General features: G+C 43.2%; 1 protein-coding gene across 2 annotated transcripts; it reads right to left on the bottom strand.

Annotated features, from left to right (window-relative positions):
• Positions 1-582: 582 nt before the first annotated feature.
• Positions 583-19,143, bottom strand: LOC308323742 (transmembrane protein 184B-like). Of its 2 annotated transcripts, none has more exons than XM_080775547.1 (10): positions 19,044-19,143; positions 18,435-18,557; positions 14,776-15,015; positions 12,586-12,751; positions 9,608-9,698; positions 9,079-9,154; positions 8,535-8,626; positions 7,988-8,157; positions 7,424-7,618; positions 583-4,786 (listed from the first exon to the last, which is right to left on the bottom strand). In XM_080775547.1, exons 3-10 carry the CDS (start codon positions 15,013-15,015, stop codon positions 4,557-4,559), a joined length of 1,260 nt encoding a protein of 419 aa, XP_080631673.1. In that variant the 5' UTR covers positions 18,435-18,557; positions 19,044-19,143; the 3' UTR covers positions 583-4,556. The 2 variants fall into 2 exon arrangements, with proteins under 2 accessions (XP_080631673.1, XP_080631672.1); XM_080775546.1 differs by lacking the exon at positions 19,044-19,143 and adding an exon at positions 18,888-18,999.
• Between the last annotated feature and the right edge of the window lie 523 nt (positions 19,144-19,666).

The raw sequence follows: 19,666 nt of genomic DNA, 5'->3' as shown, positions 1-19,666 counted from the left end.
CTGTGCTGTACTGTACTGTACTGTACCATTGGTGGTCTAGTTCAGTGGTTGCCAAACCTTTGGTCTCGAGACCCAGACGAGACATTTGTCTCCCTTGCACCCAAAACCTGACCTGTCTTGTTAGTGCATAGTGCATACAGTAGAAAACCTGACCTGTCTTGATAGTGCATACAGTAGAAAACCTGTCCTGTCTTGATAGTGCATACAGTAGAAAACCTGACCTGTCTTGTTAGTGCATACAGTAGAAAACCTGACCTGTCTTGATAGTGCATACAGTAGAAAACCTGACCTGTCTTGATAGTGCATACAGTAGAAAACCTGACCTGTCTTGATAGTGCATACAGTAGAAAACCTGACCTGTCTTGTTAGTGCATACAGTAGAAAACCTGACCTGTCTCGTTAGTGCATACAGTAGAAAACCATGGAAAGGAATATGCACAGTACGTCTTCATTTATCATTTATTTATTTTTTCAACATCAACAAAGACAAATAGCATCAAAACCTAAGAGATAATAATAATAATAACAATACTAATATACAAATGAATCAAAGTATAAAACAAGAGTAAACGGTATAATAAATGAAGTAATGGAAAAATACAAAACAAAGTATGTAAACCATTCATATTATAATAATCAGTAACATTTTCGCAGCGTTTATTTACAATCCTTTCCATTCTTGGTATAATAATAATATATTCAGCTTTTTGTAATCAAGATACAAGATTTATTTTGATCACACAGTATCAAAAAAGGATCAACAATGCGTGATCAAAAATGCACGAGCGACGACGTGATATGCTTTTTACCTGCTGGGGGTTTGAAGTAGAATTAAGGCATTGAATTCCAATCTCAGATTCGATATCACTAAAGCCATAATGGTATGTTTAAAACCAGTATATTGTATGGTATGTTTAAAACCAGTATATTGTATGGTATGTTTAAAACCAGTATATTGTATGGTATGTTTAAAACCAGTATATTGTATGGTATGTTTAAAACCAGTATATTGTATGGCATGTTTAAAACCAGTATATTGTATGGTATGTTTAAAACCAGTATATTGTATGGCATGTTTAAAACCAGTATATTGTATGGTATGTTTAAAACCAGTATATTGTATGGTATGTTTAAAACCAGTATATTGTATGGTATGTTTAAAACCAGTATATTGTATGGTATGTTTAAAACCAGTATATTGTATGGTATGTTTAAAACCAGTATATTGTATGGTATGTTTAAAACCAGTATATAAGCCACGTACAGCTTTCCACTGGAGCGTTGTCATATCTGAGATTTTAGGCTTTGAGTGGGTTAGCATGATGATGAATAACCTGCAGCTGGCCTGGAGCTCTGGAAAAGTGTGTCTGTGGGAAGGTGTTTATTATTAAAGTGTGTTAGCCCATTTTGACCTGAGGACGATTCTACAAATCTCTTCTAAATCCTGACAGTTTTCTTCAAAAACTCATGTTTCTACGTATGTTAGTGCAGGTTCTCAACCTTTTGCCAAAGGTCAAAGACCCCCAGTTATCTGAATTTGGCCGCCGACCCCCCCATCTGAAAATATGTTGTTCCAGAGACGCAAAGATTTGAGTTAAAAACGTTCACTCTGAAAGAATATATATATATATTCAAAGATTTGGGCCAAATTTTCAAAATCTTTCAAAAATTGCAGACCTACAAGTTCATAGCGCGGCACTCGGTGCCGCGCTATGAGCTTGTAGATCTGCTATTTTTCAATAGCTAAAGTTTAATGATTAAAACACCAAAAGGGGTTCCCGCCCAGAATGGGTTAAAGGGAGTTCCGAGGCTTTAGTAAGTAGTACCGTCCCGGGGGCGGGGACAGTGAGTGAGCCGGCAAGTCAGACAATATGTTCTCATGAAATGCTTTTAGATCCTGTACTTACTGTACACTAAGCCTTTGGTCACTTGGGGAAAATGTTGCACGCTATAGCTATAGCATAAGTATCACTGTAGTCTATTATTCGCATAATTATATACCCCACTATTATAAATCTTGGCAACAGTTGTATAGGGCTTCAGCAACAAAGCCAATAATAACCACTTTCACATTGTAAATGGCCACATCAGTGACTACCGGTACGTATTGAGCATGAACCTGTAATATCACGGGGCTTAACGGGGCAGTGGCGTGCACAGACATTTAGAGGGGCAGCCGTGCTCAAGTGGAGAAAAAAAAGGGCACCTTGTGGCAGCGCGTGGAACCGCTTGGTTGCCTTAAAAAAATCTTTTTTCAAAAGGGCACATTGCTGTCCAGAGGGCAAAGAATGGCAGGTGCTCTAGCACCACCTAGTGTCTTATCTGTGCACGCCACTGCTTACAGGGGGTGTAAAACTATGAGGCATGAGGTCCAATCTACTGTATATAATAACCCATGAAGCTCAATTAGGGAATATTGATGTATTATGTATGTATTTATGCGACTGTCACGAACGAGTCTGTGGAGTTGGTTCGTACAGTTATTAATGCAGGAGCATGCTTGATCGGTGCCACACATACTGTAATGCCCCCCCTGGGTGATCTCAGTAGAGAGAGGTGCCACACTTAACGCCCCCCTGGGTGATCTCAGTAGAGAGGTGCCACACATAATGCCCCCCCTGGGTGATCTCAGTAGAGAGAGGTGCCACACTTAACCCATTCTGACCTGAGATCAGATTCATACGAGGTTTCCACTGGACACACACTGGTCTGATGAACCCATTCCGACCTGAGATCAGATTCTAAAAATGTCAGTCGTTCTTCGATTTTTCAAAAATAGCAGACATACAAGCTCGTAGCGCGCCTATGAGCTTGTAGATCTGCTATTTTTCAATAGCTAAAGCATAACGTGATGCTAACACCAAAATGAGTTCCCGTTCAGAATTAACCTCGCCTCACCAGGCTTTCCACCGCCTCGGAGGAAAGCCTGGTCTCTGTTTCAAAAGTCCGTATGATCCCGCCTGGGGCCGGATGATGTGGTTACGTCATGTTGTAGTATTGTTTTGTAGTCGGAACAGGCGGCGACAACTTCCTTTTCCCTCTCAATAAAAGCTCTCGCTTACGAGAGCTTTTATTGCTTTTAGTTGTAGGCAAACCATTGCCTACAACATGACGTAAGCATATCATCCGGCTCCAGCCCGGATCATATACCGAAATGAAATGGTGCCCAGGCTAGTTCAGAATGGGTTAATCTGTCAGCCACACAGGGTGCTGTGCTTCAACCACCCATCCATCCACCTGCTTGTACACACCCAAATCTCTCTGCCAAAAGGCCACTACTCAGCAGTGATCCTTCGTCAAACACACTACTTAACTTCATCAAATTCAGGGCAGAAATCCCAAAGAAACAACAACAGCTGGAATCATAGAGTTGCAAGCTTCTTATGGTCAAAGTGAATATTATACACAAAACAACATTTACACGTGTGTTGTACTCCAAACATAATATCTCTGCAATATACAGCTCTTCAAGAGGCTATAGTTTCACGTGATAAAGTACCTTTTTAAGGTATAATAAAACATAATAAAGAATAGTTTGTGGTAAAAAACTTATATTAAAATAAGGCCCATGTAATTCAAGGGCACTAGCTCGTCCATAAATCCCTTTATAATAGAAGAACATCTTGTGGGCGCTGGGACAAGATATCCCTCCCTCTATTTGGCAACGCTTCGGTAAAGAAGGCAGAATTGGGAAGGAGTTGTGAGGGTGTGGGTGTGGCGTACACATCACTGTGCAACACTCCCATGACGGGGGATGCCACATGGTTTAAAGTGAGGCTGGCTGCACTTTCGCCACATGATCTAGCATAATATGCTAGATCATTTTAAACTGTATTGTATTTAAACTGAATCACATTCGCTTTTGCACAGTGGCCTACAGACAGTAGGCATACTGTAGAAACTGGGTAAGTAAGTAAGTAAGTGTGTGTATGTGTATAATCCAGCCTTTAACCCATTAAGACCTGAGACCAGATTAAAAAAATGTCTTCTAAATCCTGACAGTTTTCAGAAAAACGCGTGTTTTTCTATGTCGGACCCCCCCCCCGAACTAAAAATATGATGTTCCAGGGAACCCCCAGAAGCAATAAAGATTTGAGTTAAAAACGTTTGCTCTAGTCTGAAAGCATATATTCCAATGAATGAATATGAGCTTGTATAGATCTGCTATTGTTCAATAGCTAAAGCATATAACACAATGCTTAAAAACACCAAAAGGGGGTTCCCGTCCCGACGGTCCAGAATGGGTTTTAAGTGTCTCAGAACTCGTCGTCGGAGCTGAGTAAAGGCTCATACATAGTCTGGATTTAAGGTGGTGAGGTGACCACCGAACTACAACATGACGTCACTGAGGTGACCACCGAACTACAACATGACGTCACGAGCCGCGGTGAAGAGCAAACCACCACCGCCACCGCTCCAGCCCTTCTCTCTGTTTTTACTCACCACCGCTCAACGTTATTTCAGCTCCGGTGGTCAGCTCACCACCGGAGCGGTGGTCACCTCACCACCGAAAGTCCAGACTATGAATAGGCCTTAACAGGGTCTTCTTCGTTGTCTCAGAACTCGTCGTCGGAGCTGAGTAACAGCGTCTTCTCGTTGTCTGCCCGCGCGCTGAGGTTGCTGTGGCTCCGGGACAGCGGCGGGCCTCCGCTCTGCTCCAGGGTGGACTGCTGGGTGTACTGCTGGTACGCCGGGGAGAAGTTATGGATGGCGTCCTGGACCATGTCTCCAGGGTTCATGGTCTCCTTCAGGCTGCTGGAGATGCTCTTCATGGGGGCACAGCGACCTGTGGACGTTTAGAGGGAGAGAGAGAGGGAGAGACAGAGAGAGTATCAGTATAGTGAAACAATGTTAACACGTTAAAGGTAGAGTAAGTGATTTCACTTAATTCAAATATCACTTATTTTTTTGTTTTGTTGTGATAATCCTCTCTACTATAGAGTGTGCTGACCATATAAGGAGTTCCTCCCTGTCCCCAGTTAACCCATGGGGGTCAAAAAACCTTAGGTTTCGTTTTTGACTCTCTATCCTGATTGGACGAAGGCTTAGGTCCCACAGCCAAAAACGAAACCTAAGGTTTTTTGAGTGAAATCACTGAATATACCTTTAAACGTCCGGGGGTACTTAGGAATATCAAATCAGAGTGCCCAGCGATTTGTAGCAACGGAGCACATTTAGTGCTATCCCAGATGCAGCTGAAGTAGCCTCGATACCCAGGCTTTCATTTCGTCTGCGCGAAAAATGAAAGCCTGGAGGAACGCATTGGCTGCCTTGGTCTAGAAGTGGGAGTCAACGCTTCCGGGTGGGCGTCGCTCCAAATTATGTGACGTAGCGCTTCACTAGGTGGGAGAGGAGTGGCCAGGGCTGACGGACAGATCGGTGAGATCCAATCAGGGCATGCGCAAATCTCAGCCGCGACCCACCCCTATAGACCAGAAACTTAACACGTTAGCTCAGGCTACAGCTGAAGTAGCTAGATGTAGCCAAAACACTCCCGAGGGGATCGACAACAACAACGGGAGGTATGATTAATTCTAACGCGACATTTTGTGGAAAAATCCGGTCCTCATGGTCTCAAATGGGACATTGAGACATAGTTGGGAGCAATGGATATAGATCAATATCGAAAGAGTTGGGACAACGGTCAAGAGTGGGGAATGCATTCAGCCTATGAGCACACTTGAACTTCCATTGCGCGGACAGAAGAAGCTGTATTTTATGTAATTTCCGGCTTTTTTAGACAGCTGGTGGATGGAAATGAAGCTGCACCCACAAGCTTTTCCGGGAATCTGTCCGTCCACCAGCTGTCTAAAAAAACGGAAATGACGCAAAACACAGCTTCTTCTGTCCGCGCACGGAATCTAAAGTGTGCTCAGACCCATCGACTGAACAAACCATTGAGCCTGGATGAATGAATGAACAAACACAAAATGATGCTCACACACAAAAGTGAACTAAAAACAATGTCGACAGTTCTGCATCCATGAACTGTAAACAGAACAAAAACAAAACCCACAACGACCATGCATTAAAAACCAAAATGAGTGGAGTAATAATATATAAAATGTATATACCGGTAACTAATTAACGTGGAATTGTCTGAATTTGAACTGATATACCTCCGACGTGTCGAGCATATATTTATGCCCAAAGACCACAAACTGAAGACAAAGAAGCAAGCATAACAAACGGTCACAACGGAGACGTAAACTTACCGAACTGTCCATAGATCGGAAACGAGCCTTTTAGCAGCACAGAGACGACACAGAAAGAGGAGAAAAGGGAGAAAATGGAGAAAAGGGAGAAAAAGAAAAGAGAGGAATGGAAGAAGAAAACAGAGAGGAAAAGATTACTCCTCCAAACCATATTCAGAGGAGCAGAACAGTGGTGAAAGATAGACAGGGAATGGAAATAATCGCAGGAAGAAACAAGAGACAGCAACGTCAGTACTGAAAGACTGAAGGAAAGAAATCACACTCGTGTGATTTCGTCATAGTCTCGCGTAGCCAGACAACTATTCCACACTCTCTGAATGCTATATACTAGTCTGTAATGACATTACATTTGCTGAAAATAGCAGATCTACAATCTGCTATTTTCAGCATGCAACCAAGTGTAAAATGACTTATTATACTGGATCTCTTGTCCACCAGTCCCTTCCTAACATTTTAGTCTAGTTTTCATTTGTTGACGAAATTGTCAGTATATTTAGTCTTAGTTTTAGTCACCATAGCTCAGTTTTTGTTCAGTTTCCGTCAGTGAAAAAAGGTAGTCGACGAACATTTTTCGTCTTAGTATTAGTCGACGAAATCAACACTGGTGACTCGGACCGACTCCCTCTCCCTCTTCCCCATGTTTTGTAATGGAAATATTAGAATCATACATATGCATTATTAGGGTGTTTCTCATCCTTCCATCCAGTCTTTCACCATTGAGCTAATTCTGACTGAACGGCACCTGTCAATCTAACAGCGGAGTCTCCATGCTTACTATACCACTGTTGGCAAACGTGTATTTGTGTAACTATCCCATTTAGAACAGAAACAAGTCTAGCACCTAATAGGTGCTAGTAGGTGCCACCTATGCCTTCCCCTGACAACCTACAACCATGAAAGGACATGGTGAATGACCACCTGTTACTGACTGTCTATTTTATTGGTGTAAATGTGGATCTGGGAGGGAATAAAGGGGTGCAGATTCATTGATGCTGGGGGAAGAGAACTGGGACGCAGTAATGCTACCACTTTGCTGTACTGACTGAGAACTCTGAATAAAGATGCCGATGCCTGAATCTTGATGCTGGAGTCCTGTTTCTGATGCTTCCTTCTGCTTGTCAATATTGAGACCAAGAATTCCCACAGCAACGGTTTTCCCACACACTCGATACGCAAATCACACATTCCATAACACTCTCCCCTCTTACCGTAGGAGTCCAGCCTCTTGTCCATGTAGACCTTGTATGTGAAGGCGTGGCGCAGAGCCACGGCCGCGAAGAACATCTCGATGCAGATGATGAAGTTCTGGTAGCCCGCTGCGACCGTGCCTTCTCCCACCGACACCTCGGCCGACCTGATCTTAGGGATGGCGCCGCACTTCTCCAGGATGGCCAGCAGCATTCCTGGATGGAGCGAAACAAGGTCATTATCAGTTAAGTCAGACTACATAAGCAAGCACCACTGTGCAGATGTTAAAGGGAACTTCACATGTATTTAACCTGAATCCTCTCATTCTATCGCAAAGTAAAGATCTCTCTATAATCAGTGGTTCCCAAACGTTTTGGCCTGTTAAATTACTTCAAATTAGAAAAAGGAAAAGCCCTCGTTGAAAACAATGTATTTCCAACTCCAGCTTGGCTCAGTTCAGGCTGCGTGAACAGCGCTCGGTTTCTGCCCCCTCAATATCGTAACTCTTCTATTAGATGGCTCTGTGAACACACAAACGCAAAGACCTATAGGCCATATGAAAAGGGTGTATACGGTTTGCTCACCCTGCCAGAAGGACAGGAAGATGACCGACTTCACCATGAAGAACTTGAGCACGGGGCTGTAGGGGACGAGCAGGTCCCGCGTGGCAAAGTAGAAGAGGAAGAGAGCGTAGAGGGACAGGCTGACGGAGACGTTGTAGATGATCGTCACGTACAGGTACCCGCTGGCCACGCTGGAGCATGGAGGGACAGACACGGAGGGACAGACACATGAGGGACAGACACATGAGGGACAGACACAGACACATGGAGAACCAGTTAACCAATTTTGACCTGAGATCAGATTCTAAAAATGTTCTTCTACATCCTGACAGTTTTCTGAAAAAGCTATGTTTCTATGTCAGTCGTTCTTCGATTTTTCTAAAATAGCAGACCTACAAGCTCGTAGCGCGCTACGAGCTTGAAGGTCTGCTATTTTTGAAGCGCCACTCGGTGGCGCGCTATGAGCGCCACCGAGAAGCAAAGATTTGAGTTAAACATGTTCGCTCTGAAAGATTTGCACAACATTTTCATGATTTTGTGATTTTGATTGGTGTGGTGGCTAACATACTTGAAGTCTCCATCTCTGTATTTCCCAAAGGCCTGCAAGATGACCGTGATCATGGCCATCAGTGGCTTCACCACGCAGAACTGAAGAGTCGCCTGGTTGAAGGAATGAGCGACAATGGTAAATAAATGGTGCATTTATATAGCGCCTTTATCCAAGGCGCATTATTTACATTCACCCATACATGGCGGCAATTAGGGGTTCAGTGTCTTGCTCAAGGACACTAACTCTGGGGGAGCTCGGGTTCGAACTGGCAACCTTGCGGTTTCCATCCAGCAACTCTATCCCATCGCTGGGAGGGAAGGAAGGACAGAATGGAAGTCATACTGTGATAATAACTATGATGTCCCAAACGGTGAGACATTTGTGGAATTATTATTTGAAAACGTTATTACCCCGTATTGTCCCGAATATAATAAGACGTCAATGGCATTTGATGTTTGCGTTAGGACAGAAATCTCTATAGCTGTATATAGGAGGGGCTAGCGCCCCCTATAGCTGTATATAGGAGGGGCTAGCGCCCCTCAAACACAGTGATAACCTGTACCTGTTTGCAGAAGCGGAGAAAGCCAATGGAGTAGGTTCTGCCCCACAGACAACAGGTTCCATAGACACAGCTGGACCTGCGGCAGGGAACGGGTTAAAGATTGGAGTTAAAAACGTTCACTCTGAAAAAATTCAAAGATTTGAGTTAAAAACGTTCACTCTGAAAGAATTCAAAGATTTGCACCACATTTTCACGATTTTTCAAAAATAGCAGAACTACAAGTTGAACTTGTAGTTCTTTAACAGTTATAGGATAACACACACAAACATGTAGAAAGGGGAAAGGGCTAGGATGAGGCAAGAAGCCCAAGGGTCTTCTACAAGGGCCTTCCCAAGGGCCTCTACCTTATTACTTATTAGTAAGATATACAATAGAACATTTAGAACAAGAACATAGAATTTCCAAAATAGATGATTTCGGTGTATACAAATAAAATTAAAGAACTTACAACATGATCAGAATGCTTTGGTGAGATAGATATAGAAAGAACACAGATCTCAGATCAGATATAGAAAGAACACAGACTTACTCAATAGGTTTCCCTCTGATCTCAGCCATGATCGCACTTTCTCCTCCAAGGTACTCATAGCACAGACTGAGGAAGTTGTAGATGACAAAGGCTGCAGAGATAATAATAATATTAATAATACATTTTATTTATATAAAGGCGCCTTTCAGTTTTTTTTTCTTTTTTTTCCCCCCAAGTTAAAAACAGTTGAAACAAAACACAGACACAAACACAAAAGCAAAAGCAGACAATAATGTACGGCTTGCAGCAGAAAAACAGAGTGATTTAGTGAACCTGTCTTTCTGCTTCCGAGACATAAAATACTAGAATACTATAAATACAACAACACCACCCAACGTTGCATAAGCATAATTAATGCCTTGGCTGTTTACCGACTCAAACGCCTCACTAAACACTACTAGACATTCTTGTGTCAGCAGGTTAACCCATTTCGCTCTGACATCGCAATAAAAGAAATGTCTTCAAAATCAGTTTTTTTTTTCCTGAAAAACCTTATGTTTCGGTATCAGTGGTGCTCAATATTTCATGTCAAGGACCCCAAAATGTATATGTAATAAGCCTCCGCCACCCCATCTGATATTATGTTGTTCCAGGGACCCCCACAGAAGCAAAGATTTGAGTTACAATGTTCACTCTGTAATAATATAATATTCAAAGATTTGACGCAACATTTTCACGATTTTTCAAAAAATAGCAGACCTACAAGTTCATAGCGCGGCCCTCGGTGCCGCGCTATGAACTTGTAGATCTGCTATTTTTCAAATAGCTAAACTATAACATAATGCTTTAAATTAAAACACCAAAAAGGGGTCCCCGCCCAAAATGGCTTAATGGGGCTACAAGAAGGCCAACGATTTATCTGTTAGCAAGTGAGTCCCTTTTGCAACTCTCCTCAAGCTTCTGGTCGTTTGCATACTGTTGCTAGGCAACAGCCTCCTCCCCCCCCCCCCCACCTCCCCCTCCCCAGCAGAGTCCCAATAGGCCTTTTAGGAAACATCAGGAAAACAAAGATGGACGTTTCTCGTAAAACGCGGACACTGGAAAGGCCATCTGCCACTGGGGGGGATCACAACAAATACATTCCCAAACAGACAATTATTCTCCTGGGGCTGGGAGGGAGTCAGGAAGTAGAATTCTGTGTGTGTGTGTGTGTGTGTGTGTGTGTGTGTGTGTGTGTGTGTGTGTGTGTGTGTGTGTGCCGTGGACTGACTGCCCATCTGGCCAATGCCAGCCTCCTCCACCTCTATAACAGTGTTGTTTTTGGCAGCAAATTTAGATTTTTAGTTTTATTCATTTAATCTCTTGAATAGTTTTCATTTTAGTTTTAGTCACATTTTTGTGTCACCTGGAATGTTTTAGTGTTAGTCTAGTTTTACAAAATGTATTTTGGCGGGCCTTGATGCCATCGTAACTTGTAGATCGTCTATTTTCAGCATGCAACCAAGTGTAAAATAAATGATGAAATAAAAAATGAGTTTTTATTCTTTGACGAAATAACACTGCTGTTTGGATCACACGTGATGACGTGATACACGTGACGTATCCTACTGTGTCCGCTGGAAACCATACAGTATGTATCTCTTAAAAGTGATCAAAGACAGCGAATTAAACAATGAAAACAAAAAGTCGTGATCCGCAGGGAAAGATCTCTTCATCAATTAAGTCGGGAATGTCGCAGGGAACATGCTAATTGTTTTCACCTACTGGTCACAGTAAGTAAGTACCGGTAAGTAATTAAGTAGCTCTGGTCCATAGCTCTAATGCGTTGCATTTAGAGCTATGTTACTCTCCACTTCTGCCATACCGTTTATACGTGTGGTGGGGGAGGGAGGGGAGGGGGGCTCAGAAAGCTTCCACTAAGGAACGTAGGCTTTCTAATGACACAACCCGCCGTTGTTTTGGTGAGTAGCAAAAACTTTCTTTTTATTTACTTCTAAAGACGAGAGGCTGGTCTGCATTTATGCGAGTGTCGGAAGTCCAGAGTAATAGCTCTAAATGCAATGCATTATTAGAGCTATGGACCAGAGCTAGTAAGTACGTAAGTAAGTACATTTTATTTATAAAGCAACTTTCGTTACAAAGTGCTGTACAAGTGAACACAATATAAAAACAGTGTTGTGGATGATTCTAAAGTCCATGTGCCAATTAGACAGTTTTACCAACAAAACGCGCATTGGATAAAGGCGCTATATAAATGCACCATTTACCATTTTTACCGTGACTAGAGGGTAGGCTATAAACCTCCACTTCCATCTACAGCAGTGGTTCCCAAACCTTTTTCATGTCAAGGACACAAAAAGATATGCCAGGGACTCCCATAAGAGAAGATCTTTAAGGCTCTAGCAGTGATTTTCAACGCGTTTAATTTCAAGGAACCCCCAGTTTGACTTTGATTAGTCTACGGACCCCCCATTTAATGGTATTTCTATCTCTGGGACCCCCAATTTATATTGTAAAATCAATGTTAATTTAACTCTGAGAGTGTACAAAAGGAACCAAATGGACCCGTTAGGGTCCGTTTGGTTCCATTTGTACACTCTCAGAGTTACAGAGCCCTAAGGGGTGGAGGACTGGAACAAAGTTAAATTTGCCCAGTCTTTGAACATTTTCAAAAAATATATAAGTGGCTGATGGGCAAGTTAGTATAGTGCTGTATTTATCTATTTGTATCCATTTGTTGTCTTTTGTTTATTGATCTATGATGGCCGGTGGTAAATGTCATCAGTATTGTAATGTTAGTACACATGTTCTTCTTATCATATGCTGTAACTATTTATTCATTTATTTGGATCACAATGGAAAAAAGTCCTCTGACCTTTTGTGCAATCCTGATAATTCTGTACTGCTCTCCTATGAATTGTATCATGAATATGTCAAATAAATAAAAAAAAGGGTCCATTTGGTTATAATTATCATTTAGCATGGGGGGAACCCCGGACCCCACTTTGGGAACAGCTGATCTACAAGCACGCACGTACCTTCATAGCAGTCTCGAACCGTGTCGAAGTAGACGTAGTACTCTTCGTTGGTGAAGAACAGGAGGCTGAGCCACGACTCAAAGGCGAAGATGGGCACGATGAAGAGGATCCGCACGATGTGCCTCTGCTCGTTGGGCGAGCTGTAGTAGCGCAGGTGCATGTAGATCTGTTAACGAGACAACCAGACGGGTAAGGGCCGATTCATACTCCTATTTTAGAGCCCAATAAAAGTCGGTTCGGCTCTGTAGAGCCTACAATGTGACTTCATTTGAGGTTCGGGGGGGGGGGGGGCATATTCCCACTGGCTTTGGAAGAAATGCCACTTGACAGTTTTCAAATAAGCCTCATGGTGGCGCTAGAACAGGCCAAGCCACAACACACACACACACACACACACACACACACACACACGTAATGTTTGTGTGTGCCACGTGTGTGTGTGTGTGTGTGTGTGTGTGTGTGTGTGTGTGTGTGTGTGTGTGTGTGTGTGTGTGTGTGTGTGTGTGTGTGTGTGTGTGTGCATGTGCGCGTGTGTGTGTGTGTGTGTGTGTGTGTGTGTGTGTGTGTGTGTCTGGTTCACTTATGCTTACACAAAACCACACCTATACGTGTATAACCTTTCCTGGCCTGTATATGCACACACACACGCACACACACACACGCACGCACACAAAGGAAAGATAGCAAACAAGTAGATAATAACACATCTAGCTAACAGAGTGCACGCAAACCGATTGCAGTGGTTGTTGCCAAGCGACTGCGACCCCCCCCCCCTCCCCTCCCCTCCCCTCCCGTTCTCTTTGCTGATGTCATCACGAGGCAGGAACACTTGTTGCCAGAGCGACCGAAGGCTCATCTTTAACCATTTGTGAATACAGTCGGCAGCAGCAGCTGCTGCAGCACACAATGGTGACTGACTTCAGACTTGTAGCATAGTAAGGGCCGATTCATACTCCTATTTTAGAGCCGAATAAAAGTGGGTTCGGCGCTGTAGAGCCTACAATGTGACGTCATTTGAGGTTCGGGGGGGTGGGGGGGGGGGGGGCGGGTACCGTCCTAAAGTCGTCTCTTCGGTGCTACTGAACATTTCTGATGAGCCAAAATCTTTTCGGCTCTACAGCGCCGAGACAGCGGTAAAATAGGAGTGTGAATCGGCCCTTAGACTTCGTACACTACACACGTACACGGATATATATACATTGTAAACTGAGATTAAATAAGCCCCTTAGCTAAAAAAATATCTCCTTCCGCACAAAAACGTAATAAGAGACACTGTACTAGTATGTAAGTTGAATGTAGAGAACAGTGTAACCCGAGAACCGGACACTCAAAACCAGACAAAGATCACTTACTGGAGCTCACCTACTGTACACAAGGACACACAATACTGTACTGTACACATGGTAAACGCTTAGGCGCATACATTACCACACTTTGGGCACATCAGTGTTCATCTTGACAGCAAATTTAGATTTTAGTTTTAGTCATAATTAGTCTCTTGAATAGTTTTCATTTAGTTCTGTCGACTAAATCTACAGTTGATTGTAAAAATGAAGTGTAAAATGACTTATACCGGATCTCTTGACCACTAGTCCCTTCCTGAAAGTTTAGTCTAGTTTTTATTTGTTGACGTAAATTGTCAATATATATAGGCTTAGTTTTAGTCATCATAGTCTGGGTCACTTTCCTAAATATATGAACTCCGAAGGCAAATCGTGTTAATTTATGGCCTACATGTTATCTAGGGGTATTAAGGTCTGCTGAATCCAAATCTGCTGTATGCTCCGGTGGTGAGCTGACCACCGCTCCGGTGGTGAGGTGACCACCGCTCCGGTGGTGAGGTGACCACCGCTCGGGTGGTGATGTGACCACGGCTCCGGTGGTGAGGTGACCACCGCTCCGGTGGTGAGCTGACCACCGCTCCGGTGGTGAGCTGACCACCGCTCCGGTGGTGAGGTAAAAACAGAGAGAAGGGCTGGAGCGGTGGTTTGCTCTTCACCAGAGACTTCATCAGAAAGACTCTAGTCTCTAGTCAATATTCTCTGCTGCTCCACGAGCTCCTTACCTGGTAACTGGTGATTACCAGGTGATTACCTTACCTGGTAACTGGTGATTACCAGGTGATTACCTTACCTGGTAACTGGTGATTACCAGGTGATTACCTTACCTGGTAACAGGTGATTACCTTACCTGGTAACAGGTGATTAGCACGGCGGTCCAAACGAAGAACCCTGAAATGGTCTGGGCGGTGGAGGTCATGAGGAACACGGGCGCGTCGGGGGTGACCAGAGGGGTCTCTGGTACCACGGAGGAGTTGGACCCCCCATGGGGAGCCATGCTGGCAGGGGGTCCCGGGGGGACCAGACCAATGGGAGAGTCATTGCCCAACCTCTCCGATAGGGGAACGCCTCCCTGCCAAAGTTGACTCATCTGCAAAAAAAGACAAGATAGAGGAAGGTTGGATACGAAAGAGAGGAAATTGATTCCGTTTCTCATCGGCGTAAAACAAGACTTCACATCAACAGAAAAAACAAACATGCAGTAATCCTGGTCTCTAAACGGCCTCACCCGCTACGTCCAACCAGGGAAACTCCCCCCTGTCAGGTGCAAAGCAATTAATTAGCCCAAAATGAGTTAATTAGTCCAAAATGCCACCATGAGAATATTAGGGTCAATGAGAAATATCTGATGCAATTAGCCCTTCACTAAGTCCCTCCCCAACCCATCCTTGTCCAATAGGCATGTTAGCAGCGAAGAAAGCTTGACCTGCATAGCAACCGTTGATAATCTATTTGGATTGGCATTGATTGGAATATCGCTTCTTGGGGTGGGATTTAGTGAAGGGCTAATTAATACAAGTCTTGTGTTTCTATAGGTAATAAACCATGAATGGCAGAGAATACCAGTATAAGATCAATCAGGATTTTCAGAATGAAACCACTGACTAGAGACAGACGGAAGAACAAGGATTACATTGAGCAGCAAACTAGGGCAGGATGGGCACGTAACAGAATGAGAGGTGGGATGTTAACCCATTCTGACCTGAGATCAGATTCATACGAGGTTTCCACGGGACACACACTGGTCTGATTAACCCATTCTGACCTGAGATCAGATTCTAAAAATGTCAGTCGTTCTTCGATTTTTCAAAAATAGCAGACCTACAAGCTCGTAGCGCGCCACTCGGTGGCGCGCTATGAGCTTGTAGATCTGCTATTTTTCAATAGCTAAAGCATAACATGATGCTAACACCAAAACGGGTTCCCGGTCAGAATGGGTTAATGGTTAACTGTTTAGTTTAAGCCTTAAAACGACCGTACTTCACCACTTTTCAACCTATTAGGTCCTCACTAATAATCATGATAAAATAAATGGCACCATTTCTTCCACTCCGTCTGTGTCTCATAGTAGGAGGGCTGTGGGCAGTTCAGAAACCCGTCCACCAGTGACATCATCGATGTCGACTAGTGGACAAGAGATCCAGTATGTAAAAACACATAAGTCTTATATCCTGCGACGTGTTGTGTGAGCTTGTATATCTGCTATTTTCGGCAAGGGGAACACTGTCTGAGAGGCGGGTGCATGGGGAGTGGATGGACAGTGAATATTTGAATATAACAACAAACTGGAAGGGAGAGCAGAATTGCATCAGTCAAACAGAACACATGGTGTGTGTGTGTGACAGCCATGAGCTGCATGGGGGCCGGTGCGGACCCAAATTCTGGTTCTGCAGAGGGCTGGAGGAGGTGCGAGGGAGCTGTGAATTAGGCCCGGACACGGACACAAACAGAAACACTACATATGACTCGGGCCTGACTCACACCTTTCCATCTATAGCATACAACATGATGCATGCTAGATGTATGAGACTTGTTTACTGATCCCAATGCATTTCCAATGGAAGTCTCATATGAGGGGCTAAGATGTGGAGGACTCACACACATCATTGCCAAAGCCATGCACTCGCCAGTTGCTACTAGCAATCCAGTACCTCAGAACAGAGGTTCCCCCAACCACTGGTACCAGTACAACTGGTGGTACTGGTACGTACCACCACTGGTACCAGTACCACTGGTGGTACTTGAGAGCCCCTCTCTAGTGTTACACAGAGGAGTCGCCCCAAAAAAAGGAGAAAAAAAGACAAAAGTGGAATGAAATATTTGTATATTACTACAGGTAGTTCTTCTGACCAAGCAATTGGTTGGAATGGTTGAAATTATTTTAATAATTGACTAAATCAATCAGTCTGATTGATTTAGTCAATTATTAAAAGAAAATCCATTATCCATTACAACTTTTTGATGTTGAATCTTTTATACAAAAGGAGAAAAAAAAAGCTTTGCTTTCGATGATTTAAGATTAAGTCAGTTATTGGTTCTAAATGTCAGTTTTGATAGATTTATTTTCTGGTAATAATTAAATGTCCAGCCCTAGCCTATAGTTCTATAGAAGAGTCAATTAGTTCCAATAAAAAAGGTTCGCAAACACTAAATAACACCCATGCACTGTAGTGTACATTATCCTAGTGGGACTGACAGATTCACTAAATAACACCCATGTACGTACATTATATTAGTGCTAGTGGGACTGACAGATTCACTAAATAACACCCATGCAGTGTACATTATCCTAGTGCTAGTGGGACTGACAGATTCACTAAATAACACCCATTTACTGTACATTATCCTAGTGCTAGTGGGACTGACAGATTCACTAACTAACACCCATGTACTGTACATTATCCCAGTGCTAGTGGGACTGACAGATTCACTAAATAACACCCATGCACTGTACATTATCCTAGTGCTAGTGGGACTGACAGATTCACTAAATAACACCTATGTAGGCTACTGTATAATATAATACTGTACATTATTACCCCAGTGGGACCGACAGATGCATAGACACGGCAGGGACAGATACAGGCATCAGGGCAGTTCATCAATCGCGCTGACTGCACCCAGGCTGCGTTTCAAAACATCTATTGTACTTTGACCTAAATCCAAACAGCAGGCTTTTGACTCGACATCAGAACGAAGCCTCTCTTTAGGGGAAAGACTAGCTCTGGTCTGGTCCATAGCCTTACTGCAGAATCATAGAAGCATTAAGGCCATGGCCCAGAGCTAGGGGAAAGACCTGTGACATGTAGGCCTATCATATGAAGCATCAATGGCTATTAGCCTAGGTCATGATGCAGAGATGAACAACACATGTTGCAGACGGTGCTGCTCAAGAGTAAACATACCAAAAAGGAAGGGGAAAAAAACACGTTTAATTGCTTATCTTTGCTTTAACGGTTTGCTTGATAACAGAACTTGACCTATAAAAGATGGAAAGAGATTCACCGTTCCGCTCAAGTGATAATTAACAGATAGAAGTATATATAGGCTACAATAATTTTAATAGTCTTCCAATCAAGTTATAAATAATCCCTGGACATACACGGTGAAGCTTCGTGTGACTGATTAGCATTGTGGTTTGTGGATACAAAAACATACATACCGTAGCCTAGCCTACACCTGAAAACATTACACTGCATTTCTATGAAATAAATAAATATCCGTACTTTGTGTAACTTCAATGTTTTCTATACGTATAGGCGCTTTAGCGTAAATAGATGACGAGTGACGACTGCGCCGAATGAATGAAGGGTGTTCATTACGGTCATTTCTTTGGTGAATTGAACAAGGTGGACCCTCTCTTGTAAACAACAAGTGTATATGCTTTATTGGGTCGTCCGCTCACAGTTAAGTCTTTGTATTGAGTTGAAATGTAGGCCTACCGTAATTCTGCAAACTGTTAATACATATTTAAATCAATCAGTATCACAGCATCATGCTGCTCCTTACCTCCTCTGCAGTTGTTGGATGATCTGAACGGGCTGCGGTTGTTTGAATCCAAGCATCAATTTATCTGATTACTTCTCTTAGTGTCGATAGACAGCAAGCCAGGGTGAAGATGGAGTCTCCAATCTGTCCAAAGCAATCATTAACGCCGACGCAGGTTAAACTAAACATATATATTCCACTGCATTGTTATTTTCTCTTTAATATTATATACCCAGATATTAAGCTCCCGTACGTATTGCAAGTATATCGCTAGTTAAAACGAAATGCTAACTGTAGCTTCCGTTAGCTTGTTCCCAGCCCCCTCTGTCTTGCTTGCCCCCCGTAAACTAAACTCAGAATAAGGCGAGGTGAAAGAAACAACAACAAAAAGAAAAAACAATACGATTAGGAGGAATTATTGATCCATGATTTCCTTCAAACAAAAACACGTCGTCACCGAGACCGACCACTAACCGCTGCGGTTCCCCATCCCTGCTCCATAGCTGCTGAAAGTCAATAACGACTGGATGCGCCGTTATCTTATCCACATCAGCACACACACACACACACACACACACACAGTAGGCTAGTAGTATGAGACCAGCCAGGCAAAAAATAAATAAATCACACCCGTGTGAAGTGTGAACTGAGTGGTGCAACTCCCTCTCCCCCTGCCTCTCTCTCTCTCTTTCTGGCACAGTGGCACAACAGTACCACTTTTACTGGTACCCTAAACATAGTCACATAGGTTGTTAGGACGGACATCGCTGTTCTTAGGAGTGTTTCGCATATCTGCAATTCTGCAGCAGACCACACACGGTGCGTCGCGAATGACTCATCGTGAGCTTGTAGATCTGCCATTTTCGGGAGCAAAAATGATGTAACTCAACTTAGCTGCCAGCTGGTCCTGCATGTGCTATTGTTGTGCTGTCTGTGTGCGCCAGTGCGCGCGCACGCACGCACACACACACACACACACACACACACACACCAAATTAACGTCAAACGTCGACTTCACACCTCAATAAGGAGGCTTCCTCCAATCAGTTTGTCTCACTCACTCAGGTTATGAATGACTGAATAAACAATAATCTACAATTTAGGCATTTAGCAGACGCTCTTAATCCAGAGCGATTTACATAAAAAAAAAGCATGGGAATACATCACATAAAAAGCATTTATCATGAAACATGCGTAAGCCAAGAAAGTATAACAGTGGAATATCTATATAATGAAACTATACATACTTATGA

The sequence above is a fragment of the Protomyctophum bolini genome (genome assembly GCF_963924005.1).
Source record: "Protomyctophum bolini genome assembly, chromosome: 11".
Classification (NCBI taxonomy): Eukaryota; Metazoa; Chordata; class Actinopteri; order Myctophiformes; family Myctophidae; genus Protomyctophum; species Protomyctophum bolini.
This window is presented reverse-complemented; position numbering and strand designations above follow the sequence as displayed.